Source organism: Marmota monax, unplaced genomic scaffold (assembly GCF_021218885.2).
Source record: "Marmota monax isolate L192 unplaced genomic scaffold, Marmota_monax_Labrador192_F-V1.1 WCK01_AAM20220418_F8-fsc00002, whole genome shotgun sequence".
Lineage (NCBI taxonomy): Eukaryota > Metazoa > Chordata > Mammalia > Rodentia > Sciuridae > Marmota > Marmota monax.
Window position 1 is genome coordinate 3,708,174 of NW_026693571.1, and position 22,084 is coordinate 3,730,257.

Consider the following 22,084-nt stretch of genomic DNA (forward strand, 5'->3'; position numbering starts at 1 on the left):
ATGTGTCTTATTTCACATAGTTGAAACTTCTTTATGACTACTGTTCATCTTTGTAGTTTACATAACTATGTTGGGCTCTCTTCTCCTAGTTTAGCAACTCTAGTCTTGATGCCAAAGTTCCCCTGCTCTTCCTGCTAATAATTGCTGATCTACTTCAATCTGGGTCTACATTCTGCCCATTCTTCACAACTTATATACACCTTTAAGAACAGAATATGAAAATTGAGATAAAAGAATATTTTGGATGACATCATCTTGTCTCAATTCAAAAACTAACCTTGCCAGTAGTAGTAGGGGCTTAAGGAAGTAGAGTTTTTCCTGTTTTATTTATTTATTTTTACCCAGAAGTAAATAACACATCTTCTTCTCTTATGTATTTTCTCTTTTCTTTGCTCTCTCTTTTCCCAAAGATGAAAGAACGTTTATTTTTACCTCATCTGTTACTATGCCTCAATCCTTGTATTCTATTACATAAATTTTCTGTGCCAAGGTCGTCTTTCTGTTTTTGCATTTAAGCCCTGTGTTAGAAATGATCTAGAATTGCTGATAGTTTACTCTGATATGCTAGAATTCCTAGACTGGATATTAAAACTAAAACCCACTGTGGTTTTGGAAATATTTTGCTTGTTAAATCTGTCAGATCTATTTTTCATAACAGTATTTTAAAATGCCAAACCAGAATATGCAAAAAAGTATTTTTAAGTTGAAAAAGCATTGAATAATGAAATTAAATACTAATGGTATTTCCCTGGAAGACAAAGCAGTGAAAATTTGTTAAATGTTTAGAAAATGGAATATGTACATGACCTTGAATATAGTTAATTCTATTTATTGGAAACCTATGATGAGTAAAATGGCCTTATGAAGGAAGAAAATAATAAAATCACTGTGGGAAGATCATAGAACACCAGCCAGTGAACTTGAAGCTCATTTATATGAGCACTTAAATGATTTTGTTACTGCATATAGAACACTTATTTACAGATGGCATTTTGTAACAGTCTAAAAGTACTTTTATATATCTGTGTGATCAGTCAAGATAGCTCTTCATCATTATGTGTGCTAATTAGTTTTGCTCTTTATGTTAAATATGCATACATTTCTCACATTATAGTGTCCAAAAGTTTGGCTCAGAGACTCAATTAATCTAACATCGTATTCCAATTTTGTAACAGTATTTTCTACCGCATTCCTTCCTACTTTCATGTTAATAATTTTGTGTTTTATTCCCAACAGTTAAAGTTACATGCCTACAGATTCAACCTTTATTTGTGCTATATATCATCATAAAATATTATATTACATCAGTCAAGTTACACTGAAAACATTGGACACTGAAAACTTCAGCATTTGGGTGATTATTTTTTAACATTTGAGTGAACAATTTCACAAAATACACAACTAACCGCTTTGAATGTAATTGATGGGTACTAAGTGTTGCATTTTTCACAAAGGCTAATGGTTTTAATTTTTAAAGAACTTACAGACATTTCTATGTTAAGAGAAATATGTGTTATCATATAAAACCTAGAAAATTAATATGAAAAACTAAGTTGTGTACATGACATAACGCTTGGAAAATTGAACAACAGGAGAAAATATATGTACTTACTCTTTTTTCTCCCATTGACAAAAGGTAGGATTTTTACTCTTTTCACAAGTAGGATTATATTATTTAATAAAGCTCTTAGCTGGCTTATTCAAGAAATCTCCAAGGTTCTCATCAATTTCTCTTTTCACCAAACCTACAACATAAAGGGAAGCATGAACTTTTTGCCTACAAATTAGAATTGGCTTTTTATTAGCTATCAATACTCACACTGCTTAGCAATGGATTTAGAGGGAAAAATGGCTTTTCTTGTCATGTGTTATATCATGGTAAGATCTTGATTTGTTGATCTGATATTGGCAAGTAGATGAAAGAATTTTCTTTTGACAGAAAATTTCTGCAATACATATTTATCTATTTGATTTTCCTAGAAGAGGGCAATAGCAGACCTAGACCCATCCCCCAAATTCCTATTTTAACATGAGCATCTTTTTTTCCTGTCAAGTAGCTATTTTTATTTCTGAACATGTTTAACCTCAAATGAATAAATTCCACCTACAAAATGCATTTAAATGTTGGGCAGCAGCAATTAAATTAACTACTTATATCACCCAAGATGCATTGATATGAATCTATCCAGATTTACATCTGTCTATTGTGGATATCTCATTATCATTATTTTTGATAGAAGTAAAACTTTGAAAGCCATTCCTTATACTTTTGTTGACTTCCATATAGTTTTATGCTTTTAAATATTTTTTAATGAATTAAAGGAATTCAAGGTTTTTTTCCTCAAGTGCTAACATGTGTAATAATTGCAACAGAAATTTTCTCCTTAGGATGATAACTGGTTGGAGTAATTGGTGGTATTTCACTTACCTACTTTAAAGCAAATTAGTATTTTCTTTAATTATTGTTTTGTTTATATTGTACAGAACAATAGATTATGCACAAAATACAAAAAGAAAAAAGTCATGCTCCTCAGAAAAAAAATAAAACCTCAGCTATTTTAAACATGAGAATTCTTCCCTGTGTGACATGAGTTTACACTGCACATGTCATAACTAGTTCCTCAATGTGTAAACTAAGGCCACATGTTAGCTCCAGATCTACTTTGGTTCCAATTCCATCTTTGCCAGTTACTTGGAGAAGTGACTGGCAAATTAAATTCTTGTGCTTTACCTTTTAATTAGGTAACATAGGGATGACAGTGTTTCCCATGTTGTAGGTTTTTGTGAGGTGAAGATGTTGTGTGTACATGTTTATGTATATATAATACTTAGAAAAGTACCTGGCATATATGTGTATCAAAAGTATTTACAAACATTATCATTGTCATTATCATCATGACCCCCATCATTTTCATCATATTTCTTCAAGAAGAGTATGGTTATTCCTTTTGATATGAGATTGATGATACATAAGAAAATCAAGTCACTTTTTAGGGTTATGTATCATTCCAGTTGGAAACAAAAGACATTCTAATTTGTTATGCAATCCACCTCTGCCCCCGACACAATATTGAACATGGTCACAAATTTTTGTTGATAATCAAAGACTAGCACCCTACTAGACATTTGAACAAAAAGAATCATTAATGAAAACAAGTTGTATTTTTATACAGGTAATTGGAAAAATTACAGATTTGTTCCATATATTCATGACCACTTGAAATTTTGGAATTATCACTCTTCAACTATGTTCAAAATTTTTCAAATACTTCCACTGTGAAAAGTAACTCCTTCTTTTCACACATTTCTTCATTTCTTCTTATATTCAAATCATGAAGGAAAGGCCAAGAGAATCAGAGAGCTCATATTTGACATTCTTGACCTGCTGGACCAACACCAGCAACTACTTATCTCCAGACTGTGCATGGCTTGTGGACTGAGAGGCTTTTCCTTTTAATCCACTGCTTTTTGTTTTTATTTATTTACTTACTTGTGTACACAAATGCCCTGTTAAACATAGAACTCTAGTATTTTTCCCTTGCATTTTTCACCTACATTGTTTTGAGCTTTGCCTATGTTTAAGTTATCCCTGTTGTCTAGAATTGGTAGGTCCTCCAAAGGAATATTTATATGAAACACCCTTAAACATAAGGGCTCAACAATAATTAAAAGTTATTCAACATAAGATTTTATGCCTGTTTATGAATAAATTATTAATAGAAGTTTTGTAAGTGAATTCTTCAAATGATCATTAATACAATGAACTTTCAATGACAAATTTTAATTTCACTATTTCAATGGTTAAATTTGTTTTTAATTATTAAATGACTGCAATAATCTAAAGCCAAGTTTTTTTAAATTATTATTATGTAACTCTTGTACTGAATATACCCAAATTAAATAATTCCTTGGAGTGTTGATTTCTCTCTCTCTCTCTCTCTCTCTCTCTCTCTCTCCGCCCCCCTCTTTCCTCCCTCTCTCTGTCTCTCTGTCTCCCACTCATTCTCTCTTCCCTCTTATTCTCTCTCTCTATTTGTGTTTTGTCTTTTCAAGTTTGAAATTTTCTTTCAGCTGGATAGTATCATTTGTATGTTATAGTGGTTGAACATTTTCTTCATTCCATGTATTTTTTTAATAGTAGATACTTCAGTTTTCTGCAATATTTTCTGCTCTATCTTGTGTAAATGAGAAACATACTGACACTGGAGAGTGTCCAACCCTGTTAAGCTTCTAAGAGAACTGAGGTTCTCAATGTGAACTTGTCTTCGTATGAAAACAGTATTCACGCTCTTATTTCTAAATGTGATGCCATCTCAACACGATGCTAAAAATATGGAAATGTAAAAATTCAGTATGATTTTAATTTGAAACATGAGCACATCTAGAAAAAAATAATTTAGTAATCTTCATAACCAGGTACTCAAGTAAACAGAATTATTCACTGAACTTTATAGATATACATAGGTACCAATTATTACCATAAACTTCTCTTTAATCTGATGAAATTTAACCTGCTTTACATGGTAGTAAAGTTTCCACAAAATGGAAAACAATCGCAGATGTGAATTATTTTAACTCAGAGAAGGCACAGGGTGTCATAGAAGGACAAATTATAATAATACCTTGTATTTTGGGGGTGGGGAAGGAAGTGACAACCAGAGGGATGGCTCATGCAAATGCCAAATGTTTAAAACATTTTCCCATAAATGTGTTAAGCTGACATTAAGAGGGGAAAATGCCTCCTAAGGGAAATCAGCTTGACTCAAAAATAATATTAGAAAAGTATTCCATTGCTAAGGGAAAGTAATAGTTTATGCAAATCTATCTCTGCAAAGCAATACCTTTAAATTAATGATTCCAACCTATAAGATATATAAAAGTGAAAGTATCCAAAAAGTTTAGAACTGTGTTCAAAGTCAAAAAACAAAGTACACTGTAGTCAACTTCCAAAAGGGCAGTTGACCCTCTTCAGTTTGTTTACTTTACACACACCCACACCCCTAGCTATCCAATTGAAACCAGGGTTTTGCTCCATGAAAATAAGCAAAGAGGTGTATGATTAAAAAACAAAACAAACAAACCAAAAACACAGATGTGTGCTAGAGGAGAGGTATACCAAGATAAATTTAGGTACATCAGTTATTAAGACAAACAGTGTGATTTTTATTAAACAAAATTATGAGTACCTTCTCTACCTGATTCTACTACAGCAATAATGAAATAACAGATGAACAATAACATTCTTGTTTCCTTCAGACTGTTAACATATTAAAAAAAAAACTTGTAAGTTATCATTTCTTGCCGGTTAAAGGCATTATGCAGAACCTCTAAATACTTAGTATCTGTAACATTTCTCTTATTACTAAATTAAATCTAAAAACAGATGCGAATTGTTGGAGGGCAGCCCACAATGAAGGGAACAGTGCTGAAATGAAGGTCTGTAATTCCTGAGATTTGGGGTCACTTCTCAGCTGCCCCTACACTTGACCTCTGGCTCTTCCTATCATTATTCAGCAGTTTCAGGAGACCATCCCCATAAGCATTCCCTAGTAAAACCTGGCCTTCCTTACTCTTTTTATTTTCCTCAAACTTCCTTGGGAAGTTCAGTCTATATCTACATCCCTGTCCATCCATGCCTGTACCTTTGAAATTAAATCTGGTTTGGACCAGAACCTTAGTAGTTCTTAATTTAAAACCTGACTACAGACACCTCCAGCAGACCTATAATGCTACGCAGACATTACACAACAAAGCCTTATTTTTTTTTTGCTGGTCCTATCCTCGTATACCACCATTTCACACCTTCTCTTCTCTCACGTAGCTCAACAGATTGTCCCATCCCCACTGGCAGCTGATGATCTTACTTCTTATTTCAGAGAAAGAAAAAAAAAAATCAAGCATAAGAAATTGCTGACCTGCTCCTATTTTTATAACTTCTACTTCAGCATGATAACAAAATAGAAAGAAAATAATAGCACATTCTAATTTGAGCATTGCTAGGGAAAAGATAAAATAATTACAACTTTTATAGCCAGAACTCAAATGATCATAATTATTTATCAAAGTATTTAGAATGTATAGGTATTATTGATTGGCATGAATTAACAGCAGCAGAAAATACAAGTTGAGGACTGGCATCCTCTGGGGAGAACATACAGACTTGGTTTTTGTCTTGTAATAATGAATAAAAAGAAGTGGTAATGGAAATTCAAAACTCTAAATCTGCACTTAAACCTATCCCTTCTCAACTGTTTGAGACTATCATTCTTCTACCATTAACAATTCTTCTATTTCTTCTAAATTGTTTTTCTCTCCCTACAAACACACTTTTAATTCCTTCTGTCTTTATATAATCCGGTGCTTATGCTGCTCTTTCTTTCAGGGATAGCATCATTTCTATACTCTCTTTTAAAGCAAAATTTCTCAAAATAGTTATTGTGTTCACAATCTCCATTTTGATCCCTTTGATTGTCTCTTAAATCCACAGATGAGCTTATCCTTTGCCACTGTACCTATACTGCGGTTGTCCAGTGTATCAACTGACAGCCAGTGTTAAATCCAATGGGACAATTCTTAGTCCTCAGAGAACATGACCTATCAGCAGCGTTTGACAGAGTGTCCTTCAGTTTCTTTAACTGACTCCCATTTCCTTGTAGATTCCTAGTATCCCTTGCACCTCACTTGCAATTCCTTTCTCAATATATTTTCCTGGTTTCCTCTTTTTCTTGAGCTGTTAATATTAATATTCCCCCAGTGTGTATCTTTATACCTCTTTTTTACTCTCTTTACACACTAATTTTTTGTTATCTCAGTGAATCTTGTTGCTTTAAGTAAAATCCACATATTGAAAACTCATCAGTGTCTCAAACTGAGCTCTCAGAATTCTAAGCTTGTTAATTAAACTTCTTACTTGACATATACAATTAGACGTCTAATCTCAAATATAATGAGTTCTATTGTCTTTAACCCCAAAACCTACCCAGTTTTTAAACTTCTTCATCTCACTTAGTAAACTCAATCCCCCTTTCCAATTCACACTTTCCCTTGTGTACCATACTCAATCTATCATCAAATCCTACTGGTTCCATGTTTGTAAAATACATCCAAAATAAAATCACTTCTCACTAGTGACATGGTCTAAGCTATCATTTTCTCTCATCTAGGTTGTTTAGATGGGCTACTGTCTGACTCCGTTTCCTCCTTATTTTCTTTCAGTCAGCTCTCAACATGGTAACCTGAAAAACCCTGGGTAATATCATCTATTTACTTAGATCTTTCTAGTAGTTCTTCATCTCTCTGTAGTAAATACCAACATCATTCAATGTTGTCTATATACCTAAAAGTTTTGCACACATTTCTTCAGGGATGCTGTATTATTTAGCAATTGTGTGAATGATACTCCCCCAGACTTCTTCAGTGGATATCTTGAAAAGATATTTGCATCACTCCTGCCCCTCGACATCATCTCTTGCTCTCTTTCTCCTTCTGCCACCTCTGTTACACACACACACACACACACATACACACACAAAAAAATAATTATTATCTTCCCAGAAATATTATAAGTTGGTGTGCTTTCAACTTATAATACCATGTGTGCCAGAAAGGATCATTCCCACATCATTTGTTTAGCTTAATCACTTACAAGTTCAGACCTTGACCACAATATTACCTTCTCTGTGAGAACCTTGTTGAATAACCCATTTAATGTCATGAATCATGGTCTTCACTTTTCTCCCTTCCTCTGAATTACTTTTCTCCACAGATTCTATCATCTCTTAATTTATCTACTTATTTTGTGCAATCTTGATCTCACAACACAAAATGTAAACTCTCTGATGGCAGGTATTTTTTCATTTTTATTCACTGCTATATCCTCAGTAAGAGGAACAGTTCCTGGTGCATCTCAGGCACATAGTAAATGTGTGTTGAAAAAAGAAAATGAATGAGCCAAAATATCTTGAACATTTGTATTGTTGATATAGTAAGAATGCTGAACACAAAAAGCAATGCAAATGCCAAATTAACTGAAATGGCAACTATTATCCAATCCGAATGAAGACACGTGCAGTTTTGCTCTTATTTCCCTTTAAGCAGCAAAGTGGCTTAATCCCACATTTTAAGTGGGATCAAGAATATTAAAAGATGTGTCTCAGTTTCCCAAAATAGCTCTACTTAGGATCAGAAAGTTCAACACTGTAGAAGAAACACTATCACAGTGCTCTTTCTTTTTTCAAAGAAATATCCATTTGTCACACAGAGCCCTCCAGAGACTTGTCACCATTTACTAGGCTCTAGTCCAGAAAGTGTTGAGACTGACCAATTTCCAGGGTCACATAGTCTTTGCTTTTATCACTTATAAAAAGAAGAAGACAATTTCAGACCCCAAACACAGTGGAAAATCAATGATTCTAGGATCATTTTCAAAGTTGACAATGGATCCCAAGTCCTTATTAAAGAGAAAAATAGATAATGAAATCTATACTCATTAGCACCAGTGTCCTCTCTAAAAGGTGCATATTTAGGAGAACAAATCAATACTTTCAGTTCAGCAGGGTACTATTTAAAGCCTAATCTCTTTACTATAAATTGTAATTTATTTAATAATATTTTATTTGTTATTTTAAAAATATATTTATTAACTGCTAACAATGTACAGGGCACTGTGCTAAGCATTAGACATATAAAACCATACCAATTATATTAAAGAATGATTTTATCAGTCATTTCTCCTCGAGTATATTAATAGAGAAAGTCATTTGTCTGACTCTTCCCCTTCTCTCTATAGACACTTCAATTCATTCTTCATATTTCTTCCCAGCTATTTGTGTGAGATCCAGGGAATGACTCCCATATGCCTGTAAACCCAATCCTTCCCAGTCCCACTCTTCTTGTTTATTTCTGGCTCTCTGTGTTGTGTTGGATCTTCTGAAAAGTATCTAACAGTGAATGGCAACCAAGTGCAGCTCCAGGGTGCTGCTTATGCTCACCTGTTTTTTTGTTTGTTTGTTTGTTGTTGTTGTTGTTTTGCTTCTGCATGTGATGTCCATAGATCGCCTTGCCCATTTATTAACTTGGTTATCTTTCCCAAGGAGTCTTGCAATGCGTGACTGCACCAAGGTGTTAGGTCATTGAAATCAATCCACTGGAGCAGTAATCTTTCAAGAGAATCCATCCTCCTTCTTTAAGTTACTTGCATTATATAGTTTCACTATAGTGATAACCTGTGCTCCCAGGATCTAAGAGAAATTTTGTAATAACTACTTGTAGTATATCAGATGCCCGAAGATTAGAAATGACAAGGATGATTGCAGAGGACTTTAAAAAATAACTTTTAAAAATGTTGTTCGGGCATAGGAAAACAACCAAGTAACACCCTGGAGTTCATCACCATGAAGGTAGGAAATTCCAAGACTTGAAAAGGCACAGGGAGGAAGATGCTACAACCATGCAGAGTGGTGTATGTTCGTAGAGGATGCTGCTTTATTTATTTAACCTTTTATAGAAGGAGTCAGATAACACAAGATGACTTTACATGGAGGGATAAATGTCCCAGCTTCACTGTTTGTTCCCTCTGACATTTTACCAGGATTCTTGATTTACCAAACTCAACTAAAAGCAAGAAAGCAAAAGAATCCTTTGAAGTAGTCCATGCCTTCTTAGCCACTAAGTTATATGGCAGGGGGAAAGAGGTGATAGTGGTAATTGACCACTATCATTTCTGATCATAACCTTTGCTCCATATTTGTGGGACTTAGGAGTTGCTATATATTTTGCTGTTACTGCAAATCTCTCTGCTTCAATCCTTAGTCATTGTCCTTGGCTAAATGTGTGGCACCTGTGTTTGCATTTACCAAAGTTGATATATTCCATATGATAATCTATATATCTTTTCTGAGTAAACACTTAAAAAATCCTATAACTTGAAAGATTATTTTAAGCATTTCAAATATTAACTCATTTATATACCTTATTATTTAATGCCTTAATATCACCAGCTTCACTTTACAGCTGAAAATTCTGAAGTACAGAAAATCTCTCAGGGTCATACAACTAATAAGTATGAAGCCACAATTCGATCTGTCTCTAGAATCCAAGATCTAGGATACTTTTGCGATAAGTATTAATAAATATTTTATTACATACCTACTATATTTCATGTAATATGATAGACTCCAGTAACAATAACATGAAAAGGAAAGAATCTTTTTTAATATTTATTTTTTAGTTGTAGTTGGACACAATACCTTTTTTTGTTTTTATGTGGTGCTGAGGATCGAACCCAGGGCCTTGTGCTTTCTAGGCGAGCGTGCTACCACTGAGCCACAACGCCAGCCCAAATAGGAATCTTTTATACAGAAACCCTAGGTTCTATTGGTAGAGATATTCTAAGTATAATATAAAAATATTAATAGAAGACTATGTGGGCTTAAATTTATTTGATCAAACTCAGTAAAAAGACCATAATCAGAGAATGGGCCCAAGAGAAAATACTTCCTGGGATTTGAAAGGTGATGGCAAATAATTTGAACTTTAATCTGAACACAACAAGGAATAATTGGATAGATTTATGATGGTAAATTATGTTATGATAATGATGATAATTGTTGCAGAGCTGAGAATCAAACCTAGGGCCTCCTCCATGTTAGGCAACATTTTTTTTCCACTGAACTACTCCCAGCCCGTTTGTTATTATGAGCACATTAATGCCAGGCATTACGGCACACACCTGTAATCCCAACAACTCAGAAGACTAAATCAGGAGGATAATGATTTCAAAGCCAGTCTAAGCAATTTAGTGAGGCCCTAAGCAACTTAGCAAGACCCTGTCTCAAAATAAAAAATAAAAAGGACTGGAGATGTGGTTGAAGCACACCTGGGTTCAATCCCTGGGGTGGTTCAGCTACAAAAATAAAAAAGAAAATATTACAGAAACCTCTGATAGCAAAAAAAAAAAAAAAATCAAATATATATTGAACTGGAAACAACCATTCAAATTATTTTTACATTTAGACCTATATATATATATATATATATATATATATATATATATATATATATATAATTTACCCTATTTTTTGAGATTTCATATTATTATTAGTAAATATTTGATTTTACTTTTAATATGAATTTTGTGGGAGATATAATAAGATCTCATAATGCTATCTTTTTTAAGCTGCTTATTGGCAGAGTCATGTATAAAACTCTACTCATATTAAAATAAAGAAAAACTGATGATATTCATTTTTTTCTATAATAACCATCTGGAGTAGTTTAGTCTTTTCGATATTTTATGAGATTATTGCTTTGAACACCTTTAAATTCTAAAGTTCATATTTATTAACTGTTATTTGGAAATCATAAGAAAAGATCATTCTTGGTAGCACCAGTACTTTACCTCTCAATCTAAGTTCCATTTGTTCATTGTCGGGTCTGAGAAAAATTCCCCAAAATAATGTCATTAGGCCAAAAACTTGAATGTTCAACCATATCACTAGAGCTATGTCACCGGAAACAAACATGGTAATCATCCATATTCCATCCTTACCAAATACTTCTTAGACATAATTTGAGATGTTGAATTGTATTTACTTCGTTACTAATAAAATAGCTAAGAAGATTAAAATTACAGACCTCTAGATAGAAATTTTCTACTTTAACATTAATAGTCAATATTAGCTGGAAATGGTTTTCAGCTTCCATTAATGTTCATGTCAAAGACATTATTTTTTTCCACTAGCAAAGTATCTACATGTTAAAAATAACAATCACAATCCATTTTAATAATCAAATGCTTTGTACTGTTATATAGTTTGGTCTTAGATGTTTGCACTAAACAAACAGTCCTGAATTTTACATGCTGCTATTTTTATGATATTTTACCATTTTACAACACTGTTTTGTTTTGAATTTGTATGTATCACCATTTCTTCCTTTCATTACAAAGACGATTTCCTGTCTGAGAAAGAGAGAAATTTCCTACTGGAGTTGTATAGTCCAGAGCTTATCCCAGAATTACATAGTATCAGTTTAAAAATCCAAATGCAAAAGAATGCACCAGTCAATTGTTTTTATTCATAAGCTAATTTTTAAGTTATATTTAGATTTTTTATTTGCATCTCCATTTAAAAATGATAGAGTAAAAAGGTTTTAACTTCTGCTGACATGCCCATTATAATGGTTCTTTTGAAAATGTTCCTTTTTCAGGAACACACCTGTTAGCTTTGCATCCCTATGACCAAAATACTTGACGAAAACAACTCAGAGGAGGAAAAGTTTATTTGGATCTCATTCCATAGACAGCTTAGCCAGTGCACTCGACCTAAAGTGAGGCAGAACATCATGCCAAAGGGCACAGCAGAAAAAAACTGTTCAGCTCCTGGTAACCAGGCAGGAAGGGTGGGGCACAGGATACACCTCCAGTAACCCACATTCTCCAGCCACTCCCCACCCAACTACAGTTACCACCTACCACAGTAGTCCTTTCCAAGTAGGATGGACTGATCAGTTTACAGCTTTCACAATCCCATCAGTTCACTTCTGATCAATCCTGCTTTAACAGAGGAGTTTCAGGGGACACTTGATATCCAATCCATAACAACACCTAAAACTTCTTGCATAGACACTTTGAAATATTTGAGTCTAATTCTATTTTCTTTGGTACAACATTCACATTGCATGTTCATTTTAATTTGATATATTTCATGCAGGCAAAATATAGGTCAATTTTTGGACTTTTTATAGAACTACCCTTGTTCAATAGCATAGGAAAAATATTCTTGCAATTGTCTTTGCTGTACTTTTACTTTCTGTATATGTAACATGTCTTCTTTGAGAATGGGTATGTACACCTACCAATGTTCACTTTTATGCCTTTTGTCTTTATATGTCAATTTGGTTGAACACTATTTATGACTTCAGAATAAACTGCTCAGAATTTTTTTAAAAAATCAAAAGATCTTTAGCCAAAACTCATTGAGAATTCAGATGCATTTGTATAATTGATTGTGCAATTGTCTCCAGATTTCAAATTTCATTAGGGTAAAAGCCATGTCTTATATCTAAGCCATGTCTAGTATAACCTTAATACTTAACAAGGCATTTGACATAAATCATGAACTCAAAAGTAATTATTTCAAGTATAATTGAATTAAATTGTTTTAATGTGTTTGCTGTGTATTATTTAAATAGATCACCATCTCCTGTTTACTTACCATACCCTATCCACTGTCTGTTCACTATGTAAGATTTAACAACCAAGCATATTTATGTGTGTGTGTGTGTGTGTGTAGATAGATAGGTATTAGCCTTATAGCAATCAGTTTTATTAGAGCAATATTAGGCAGTATTTATCAAACTCTTCCTCTGTTTCCTAAAATTCAAAACACTAGATATCCTTCTTGGACCTCTTAAATCTTTCATACTTATTAGAAAAAGGCAAAGACCAGCTCTATCAATCCATTTTCTAAGCTAAAATAACATTAAGTTATTTTAAACAGGGAGAAGTTTTATTCAGTAACATAAATGCTTTCAAAAACTTTGGAAGGGCTGATGGAGCAGAATATAGGCTATACTGCTGCAGGGACTCACAGAGCCATACAGAACTAGTTCCCTGGGGCATTTATCATTTCTGAGACTACCACAGGAGCTCAGGCTGAAAAAATAGGCCTTCAATGCTACTCCGTAAAAGAGCACCAAACACTACTTAGAAAAGTCTCTTGTTTTCGAGATCTCACTGTCCAGCAACATGAGCCAGGAGCTGACAGAATATAGCCTCTGTCTCCTTTACTCCCCTCCAAAATCTGGCCACAATACTTCTAATTGACTGAAACTCGTTTGCATTAAAAATGATAGTTGCAGAAGAGTTTGAGATATGCAGGTTTTTCCAAGTTAAAAAAAAATGATAAAAATTCTAGTTCAGAAATGTACATTAAAATCAATTCCTTTTGTTCACAGTAGGAGAAAATTTATTGGGAAAGCAAAAGACTGAATTTAGAAATTTTAGGTATAATTCTAGCCCTAACACTTGTTAATATGAGCAAGTCATGTGCTTTCTCTGAGACACAGTTTACATCCTTTATAGCAACATCCAGTCCTCCTTAGAGAATGATCATGAGGGTCACATGAGAAATAAACGTAAAAAACATTAAATAAATATTAATAAATTACAAGGACACATGATCAGTAAGAATGATTTTAAAAGTGGTATATAGTAATATAGTTGTTATTAGATATTTAGTGTTAAATGCATTTTATTTGCACTTCTTTTTGAAAAATGGTGATAATTTTTATATAGGATATAGTTTACCATAATATCATTTTCCAATTAACAGAAATGTAATGTAAGTGGAAAAAAGAAATAAGTCAAAATCTCCTGTAAATATTTGTGCCAGTATGTATATCATAGCATCGTAGAACTCCTAGATTCTTTAGGAGATATTGTTCTAATAAATAATAAAAGCTACATTTGAAACTATTCATTCTGTCATTTTATATCTGTTTTATAGCATTTGGGGTGCTTCCTACATTTACATTGAAAAGCCTTTCAAATTTTGTAACTTTTGTGATCTTGTGTAAATATGAAGTTGGGTTCATTTTTTTAGTTGGCCAGGTCTCTAAAAAGTGGGTTTTAAGCTTCCAGACAGTAAAGAATGAAGCTTTCTAGTTCAGTAAGCCCCTTGATAACAGGAAAAGAGTTACTGGGGAATTGCTTTTCACTTTGTGTTATCATTTAGATTGAAAAAGTATAAACTCATAATTATCTAGTGTGATTTACTATTTTGATTGAGCTCCAGTTGCCAGTGTGATAAGATGACCTTATGAGCAGAATAACATTGAGCCCCCAGAAATCAATAAGTATAATAAAATCTTTTTACTGACCCTTCCTTCCTACTCACCAAATCAATTGCTTTTTACCTTCTGATTTTTCATGAAAAGTTCTACAATTCATTTTACTACCTGTCAAAATGAAACATCTTTTTTTTTAAGAGAGAGAGTGGTTTGATATTTCAATTCCCTTTACTGATTGTTTTCATTTCTTTGTTTCTAGGCACTAACATACTTATCTAATATTCCAGTCCCCCAATTTGGAATAAAACATAAATAGTGATTGAAAATGAGGACTAACAAAGTGATTATTAAAGATATTAGCTTTCATCAAGTGTTTTGTCATTCTTCAAATTATGGGATGAGACTTATAAACTCTCTGTATGAATCACTTGGAAAAGTAATAAGAGGATAACACATTTTTCTTCTTTCCTAAGAATCAGAAGTAACCTCCCAGACAATAGTCATATAAATTCTATGTACCAGACACAGGGATTTGAACCCCCTTGAGCCTAGGTTCCTGGATTGGGGAAATTTGTGTCTCTCTCACATGTAATGCAGCCACAGCCTCACAACATCTTGGTTATTGGATGCTTGCTCATCCTCAAAATACTGCGATACTTCACTGGGCAACAGGAACAAACCAGGGAGAAGTAAGGTTTCTTCAAGTACTGTACATGGCCCCCAGTGATGTGTCAGGGTTACACCAGTTACCTGCCCTCTCTGATAGCTTTCAAGTATTTTTATTACTGGACTTTTTCCAGCCTTGCCTCATATTGAAGATAAAAGCTCCAGGCCTATAAGTATAGTTCAGCAGTAGAGAGCTTATCTAGCATGTATTAGGCCCTGAGTCCAATACTCAGCACTGAAAAAAATAAATAAGTAAATACAATCTCTTGGAAGAAGTCTTTTTTTTTTTCCTGCACACACCAAACAATGAGTTTTCCCTAGTGTCTAACAAAATACTCCAGCTCATTTTACAGCATTGATTTCATAATTCAGTCTTCCCACAGAGTCATTTATTGTAATAGTTGTTAGAAAACACATAGTCTTGATGAAAGAGAAGTGAATTTGGCTATACAATGAGGGTCATTTCAGGAAAGGAAGAATGATGAACACTTGTGAAATATTTAGGGCCCAGCTTCTGAGCTGAGTGTGACATATGACTTAAGTATTGTAGACATGTGATCCATTCACTGCTTGTTTTTTATACCAAACTGAATTTTTTTTCTTTGCTGTGTACCATGTAATAGAAAATATAAATGGTGATTGTCAAGTCAACACTTTTGTGTTCTGTTTATTGATTCAATCAACCTTCATATATGACTGTGCATTGTAATTTATAACTTCAATTGATGAGATTCAATCCTACAAGGAGTCTTTATAAAGCAGATAAGCATTTAAAGGGAAAGGTATAAAGAAGTAGAAATTAGAAAACTGCAGCTCTATTTCATGTACCTAAAATTATAGCACCAATCTTTGACAGTGTGCTCATATTCTTGCTTTAAATTTATACCTGTTTTCCTTCAGAGTTGACTGTTTACCCAAGGTAAGTATCTCATAGTGAAGTATATGCTGTATAAAAATAAATTGATTTACTAAAGCTTAAAACCAGGAGTAAAATCTTAACCTTTCTTTTTCCTTGTCGCTCTGTATCCAAAACATCACAGGCAATTATATGGCATTAATAACCTGCCTTATAATCCAACCACCCATAATATAGATTTGTTTTCCACCTTCACCTAATCTGCATCATAGAAATAGTTCCCTAAGATATGACTATGATTCATTTCCTCCCTTATAGTTCATGTCCCCAGATTCTTCTTAAAATAGAGTATATGTTAAGTGTACATGCTCATATTATGCAAATATAAATACTTCTAAATCCTTTTGTTTACCTGTAAAAGTTCATCACTTTTATGGTTCATACTTACCTTTCTTGTTTTGTACACACACACACACACACACACACAGAAATCACATGTTCTTCCCTCTACCTTTGGGCACTTGCTCAAATAATACATTTTTTAAAAATTCCTGTTTATCTGAAAAAAAGTCAAATTTACTTCCTATCTTTCCCCAAAACTTTCTGTATTCAAAATTCAGAATATCCACACACCATATGTCCCAAGAGATTATAAGCTGCAGGAAGATTATAAATTCCATTTTGCTAGTTCATTTTATATTTATTTCTCATACTCAGCATAAAATTCAGTGTATTCTCTATAGGAGGTATCTGCTTTTTAATTGATTGAATTGATCACATTCCATCCTGATGTTCTGACTTCTTTCAGGAACATGGCATACCGATCAACATGGGTTATGCTGTGGCCCCACATCACTCAGGGGTCTACCCAGTTCATATTCAGCTATATACGGCTTGGAAGAAGGTCTGGGGTATTCAGGTCACCAGCACTGAAGAATATCCACATTTGAAACCTGCACGGTACAGAAAGGGCTTCATTCACAATAGCATCATGGTGAGCACATACCACTGTATATCTTTGAAGGGTTTTGAGATTTACTCATGGATTGAAGACAGATCATCATTACCTTTAAGGATACAGAATCAAACTCCTTTTACATGAATTTCAGATATTCCCAGCCTACCATGGTGGTGACTGGGTCACACACGAATACGTTGTTTGGCTATAAGATTCCTTCCTAAGCTGTGGAGTGAATTTGGCGAGTCTAAGACAAACTAGAAATAGTGGAAATGAGTCTTGTATAGATTACCCACTGAGGTTTCAGAATTTAAATTTGGTCTAGTGAGGCTAAACTTCTTCTGAGTAATTCCTCAATTCTATTTGTTTGGGTAGTTTAACTGAGAGTTAAAGGCAGGCTGTGGTTCCATAGATCAAGAAAACTCTTCTCAAAATGCTGCACTGTCAACAGAAAGAATGGAATAAAATAGCACCTGAGAGCTAAATTTATCCACTCAATTTGACTCTTAGGGTACTTCTCTTTTTGTCCTCTTTTTTCTAGGATACTCCCAAAAGGGTGGTATGTATTTCCACTTTGTATGTTACAGAACAAATACAGAATGATATATCCATTCTTGTAAATGAGAATAAAACCATTACTTCTTGTAATAAAAAAAGATACTAATCAATTGGATCTAAAATGGTCTGTTTTAAAAGATCTATCTCCATTTCTTATAACTCATTACTAGTTGTCAAACTCAGAACAACAGTTTATAAAATGTTCTCTCTTTTAAATATTTGTACTGTATCAATCCTTTATTCATATTGTTGTTACAAAAGTATGTATCTATCTATCAATCTGTCTACGTAATCACTATCTAAAATCAAAGAAAAGGCATATTCATCTATCTAGAGCTGGTATTCAATATTCATTTACCATGAAACTTTAATTATTTTATTGAAAATTGATAAAAGAATACCTAAAGAAGATGCTGACTCAAGTGACACTTGTCAATAATAAAAATAGTGACACAGATATCTCTAGGAATCTAGGAGGAATAAAATATTATAAAATATTATTTAAAATCACCATGAAGCCACCCATTTTTTCCTTTATTAGGTTGCATAACCATTCAATGTTTTATGAAATGAAAATATTCCCTTGAACCAATATTATATACATTCATTTACCTTGAGTTTAATCAGATTTATGAAAATCAAATGAAGAATAAATATAATTATAGCTACTCTGTTCAATTGGGTGCAATTTTCATTAGATTATAAGTAGTTTTCTCTTCAAAATAAAAATCTGGAATAAAATTACTTATTTGTTTTCTCTGTTGAACATTCAGATTTGCAATGGAATTAATCACAAAATATGACAGAAATAATCATTAGATGGTATGGCTACTCCTGTGGTAAAATAAAATTCAGAGTAGAGTTAAAAAAAATGTGGTGGGTGATGGTGATAACAATTGTCTATTTTTAATCCCAGAACCTGAATGCAATGGAAGACTAAATTTTAGAAACAAGGAGAGGAATGGCCTAATTGCACAAGAAATACAACCTTGGAGGCTCCCCATTTTTAAATTAATTCTAAAACAGCTTTTCTTTTTTAACCAATCGTTTAACATAAAGTCAGGTGGGACTTTACAGTTATAGGACCACGTGAAAATTATTTGCCCTGTAAATTCTGTATCCCTTAATATTTACAAAATTATACCAACATCAACTCTGTAAGACTTTGACCTCATCAATCAAGGCCCTTTAACAGGAATTGACATTTGCAGATTCTAAAGTCATAAAATAGCGGTGGATTTCTTAATCAAGTCATGCCCATGTGCCATTTTTACACCCTTTTCTCAGGTTCTCCCTCGACAGACCTGTGGGTTATTCACCCACACTATTTTCTACAAAGAATATCCAGGAGGACCCCAAGAATTGGATAAAAGTATCAGAGGAGGTGAACTTTTCCTCACAATCCTTCTAAATCCGGTATGTGTTCTATTTATGTATCTTACAATTACTTTGGTGTTTTCAAAATATTTCACTTTTATTTTTTAACTTGAATTATCCTTGTGTTTTTTTTTTCTTTTTCATGAGCAACATACTTTGAACTGACAATGGGTTGAAATTTGTAGTTCAAATCATTTTCTTGATAAAAGTTAACTTCTTTGGGTAGATCTGATTACAAAGTAGTGTTTTACTCTGAGATGTGATTGATGCAAAACTTATTTCTAACAGTAAAAGAGGTGTTATGTATTCTACTTTCTTAAGCTAGTTCTTTTTTCATTTGGCTTTATTAAGGTATAATTGACACATAAGAATTTTTTGGAATGTAGAGTTTTCTATATATAAGACCACGTTGAATGCAATCTAGGTCAATTTAACTTTTTCCTTTTCAACTTGGATGCCTTTCATTTCTTTTCCTTGCTTAATTGCTCTGGCTAAAACTTAATACAAATTTGAGTAACAGTGGTGAGACTGTGCATCCTTGTCTTGCTCCTTATCTTAGAGGAAAAGCTTTTAGCTTTTCATCGTATGATGAAGTGTGATGTACATGAACTTAGCTGTGGGTTTATCATACATTGGCTCTATGATGTTAAGATGCATTTCTCTCAAATTTGTTGGGCGTTTGTATCATGAAAGGATATTGAATTTTCTCAAATGCTTTTTATTGAGATGAACATGATTTTTATTCTTTGTTCATTCGGTTTCTGTGGTGTATCTCATTTAATGACTTGGATATGTTGAACCACACTTGCATCCCTGGGATAAATCACACTAAATCATGGTAAAGGATCCTGTTATACTGAGAATTTTAGATTCTAAATTTATAACAGATAAATTTCCTTTTTGTTTTTGTTATTGTGTTCTCACATATTATTTACTTCAGTTTCTAAAAATGTTCACCATGCAAAAAGCTGCATTGAAAATATGTACCCATGTATTATCCTTTTTTTTTGCCAAGGACATGAGTGGTTTATTTAATTTTTTAACTTGTTCTAATTAGTTATACATAACAGTAGAATGCATTTTGACATAACTTCTCATTCCTCTGGCTGTACATTGTACAGAATCACACCAGAAGTGTAATCATACATGTGTATAGAGTAATAATGTCTACCTTATTCTACTGTTCTTTCTATCCCCACAGCCCCTCACTCCCATCTGCACAATCCAAAGTTCCTTTGTTCTTCCCTCCCCAACCTCAACTGTGGATCAGCATCCATTGATCAGAGCAAACATTCAGCCTTTGTTTTTTGGGGACTAGCTTATTTCACTTAGCATATTCTCTAGTTCCATCCATTTACCAGCAAATGCCATAATTTCATTCTTCTTTAAGGCCGAGTAATATTCCACTGTGTATATGTACCACATTTTCTTTACTCATCTGTTGAAGGGAATCTAAGTTGGTACCATAGTTTAGCTATTGTGAATTGAGTTGCTATAAACATTGATGTGGATGTATCTCTGTATTTTGCTGACTTTAAGTCCTTCAGGTATAAACTAAGGAGTGGGATGGCTGGGTCAAATGGTGACTATGTATTATTACATAGTATTATTACATTATCTTTATACAAAGATAACCATCCTGGTAATATAAGGTGCATTTTTAAATTTTTAACTAATTTTATTTGAAGTAAAAAACAGACAACTCGTGATTGGACCATTAGGGCTCCACTTTTGTTATAGTTTAGATGTGAGGTCTCCCTCAAAAGCTCACATCTGAGACAATGCAAGAAGGTTCAAAGTAGTAATTATTTGGCCCCCAAAGCTTAATCCAATCAGTGAAGTGATGGCCTGATGAGATTAATTGATTGGAAACTGAAGACAGGTGGGTTGTGGCTGGAGGAAGCACAGCATTTGGGGCATGGCTTTGGGGTATAAATTTGTATCTGGCAAGCAGAGTCTCTCTCTGCTTTCTGACCATCATGTGAGCTGTTTCCCTCTGCCACACTCTTCCATTATGCTGTTCTGCCTTATATAGAGCCCTGAAGAATGGAACTGGTCTTCTATGGACTAAGACCCATGAAACCGTGAGCCCTCAAATAAACTGTCCACCCCTAAAATTGTTCTGGTCAGATCTTTTAGTCACAGCAGCAAAAAAAACTGACTAAATCAACCCTCAAGAGTGAGTTTAAAATATTTTTCAGGAGTGGGTATGCTTGCTTGCATGCAGAGTCTGTCTGTATGTCTGTCTGTCTCTCTCTCCTTTATATATATATATATATATATATATTTATATTATATATAATATAATATAATATATATAATATAATATATTAATATAATATAAATATATAATATAATATATATTAATATAATATAAATATATATATATATATATATAGAGAGAGAGAGAGAGAAACATATATCTATAATGTATAAATATAAATCAGAGGATTGGACACTTTTTTCTATAATTGTGTCCTTACATCTTTCAAATTTGCAATGATAGTTTTTTATAAATATATGTATAAATCAGGCCTCACTCTGTGGGAATATATTTTCATTAGATAATGTTAGCATTATTTAAGCTTTCTGATTTTTTTTTCTCCCACAATGATTCCAATTTCTGGGGCTCCGTTAGAAAAGCATGTCTCATTTAGGTCCCAGGAAACATGAACAAGAAAGACATGAGATAAGAACATAACAGATAAGACACTTAATGTGGAAAGCAGATTAAAAATTAGCTAAACAAAATTGAGGGGGAAAAGATAATAAGCTGAAAATATTTTTGTACAAATGGGATTTACACTGTGTCCACCTTGCTTAATTTAAGAAATTTTCTTAGAGAAAAAGATATATCCTTTAGATAAAACTAGAGCTTA

At 33.3% G+C, this 22,084-nt stretch overlaps 1 protein-coding gene across 1 annotated transcript in view; it reads left to right on the plus strand.

Annotated features, from left to right (window-relative positions):
• The window catches only part of Ndst4 (N-deacetylase and N-sulfotransferase 4), a 252,847-nt gene that overhangs the window by 138,819 nt on the left and 91,944 nt on the right, over positions 1-22,084 (plus strand). The window contains exons 5-6 of the mRNA XM_046459045.2: positions 17,121-17,306; positions 19,116-19,244. Coding sequence (XP_046315001.1) covers positions 17,121-17,306; positions 19,116-19,244 — 315 coding nt within the window. The remainder of the gene's footprint in view (positions 1-17,120; positions 17,307-19,115; positions 19,245-22,084) is intronic.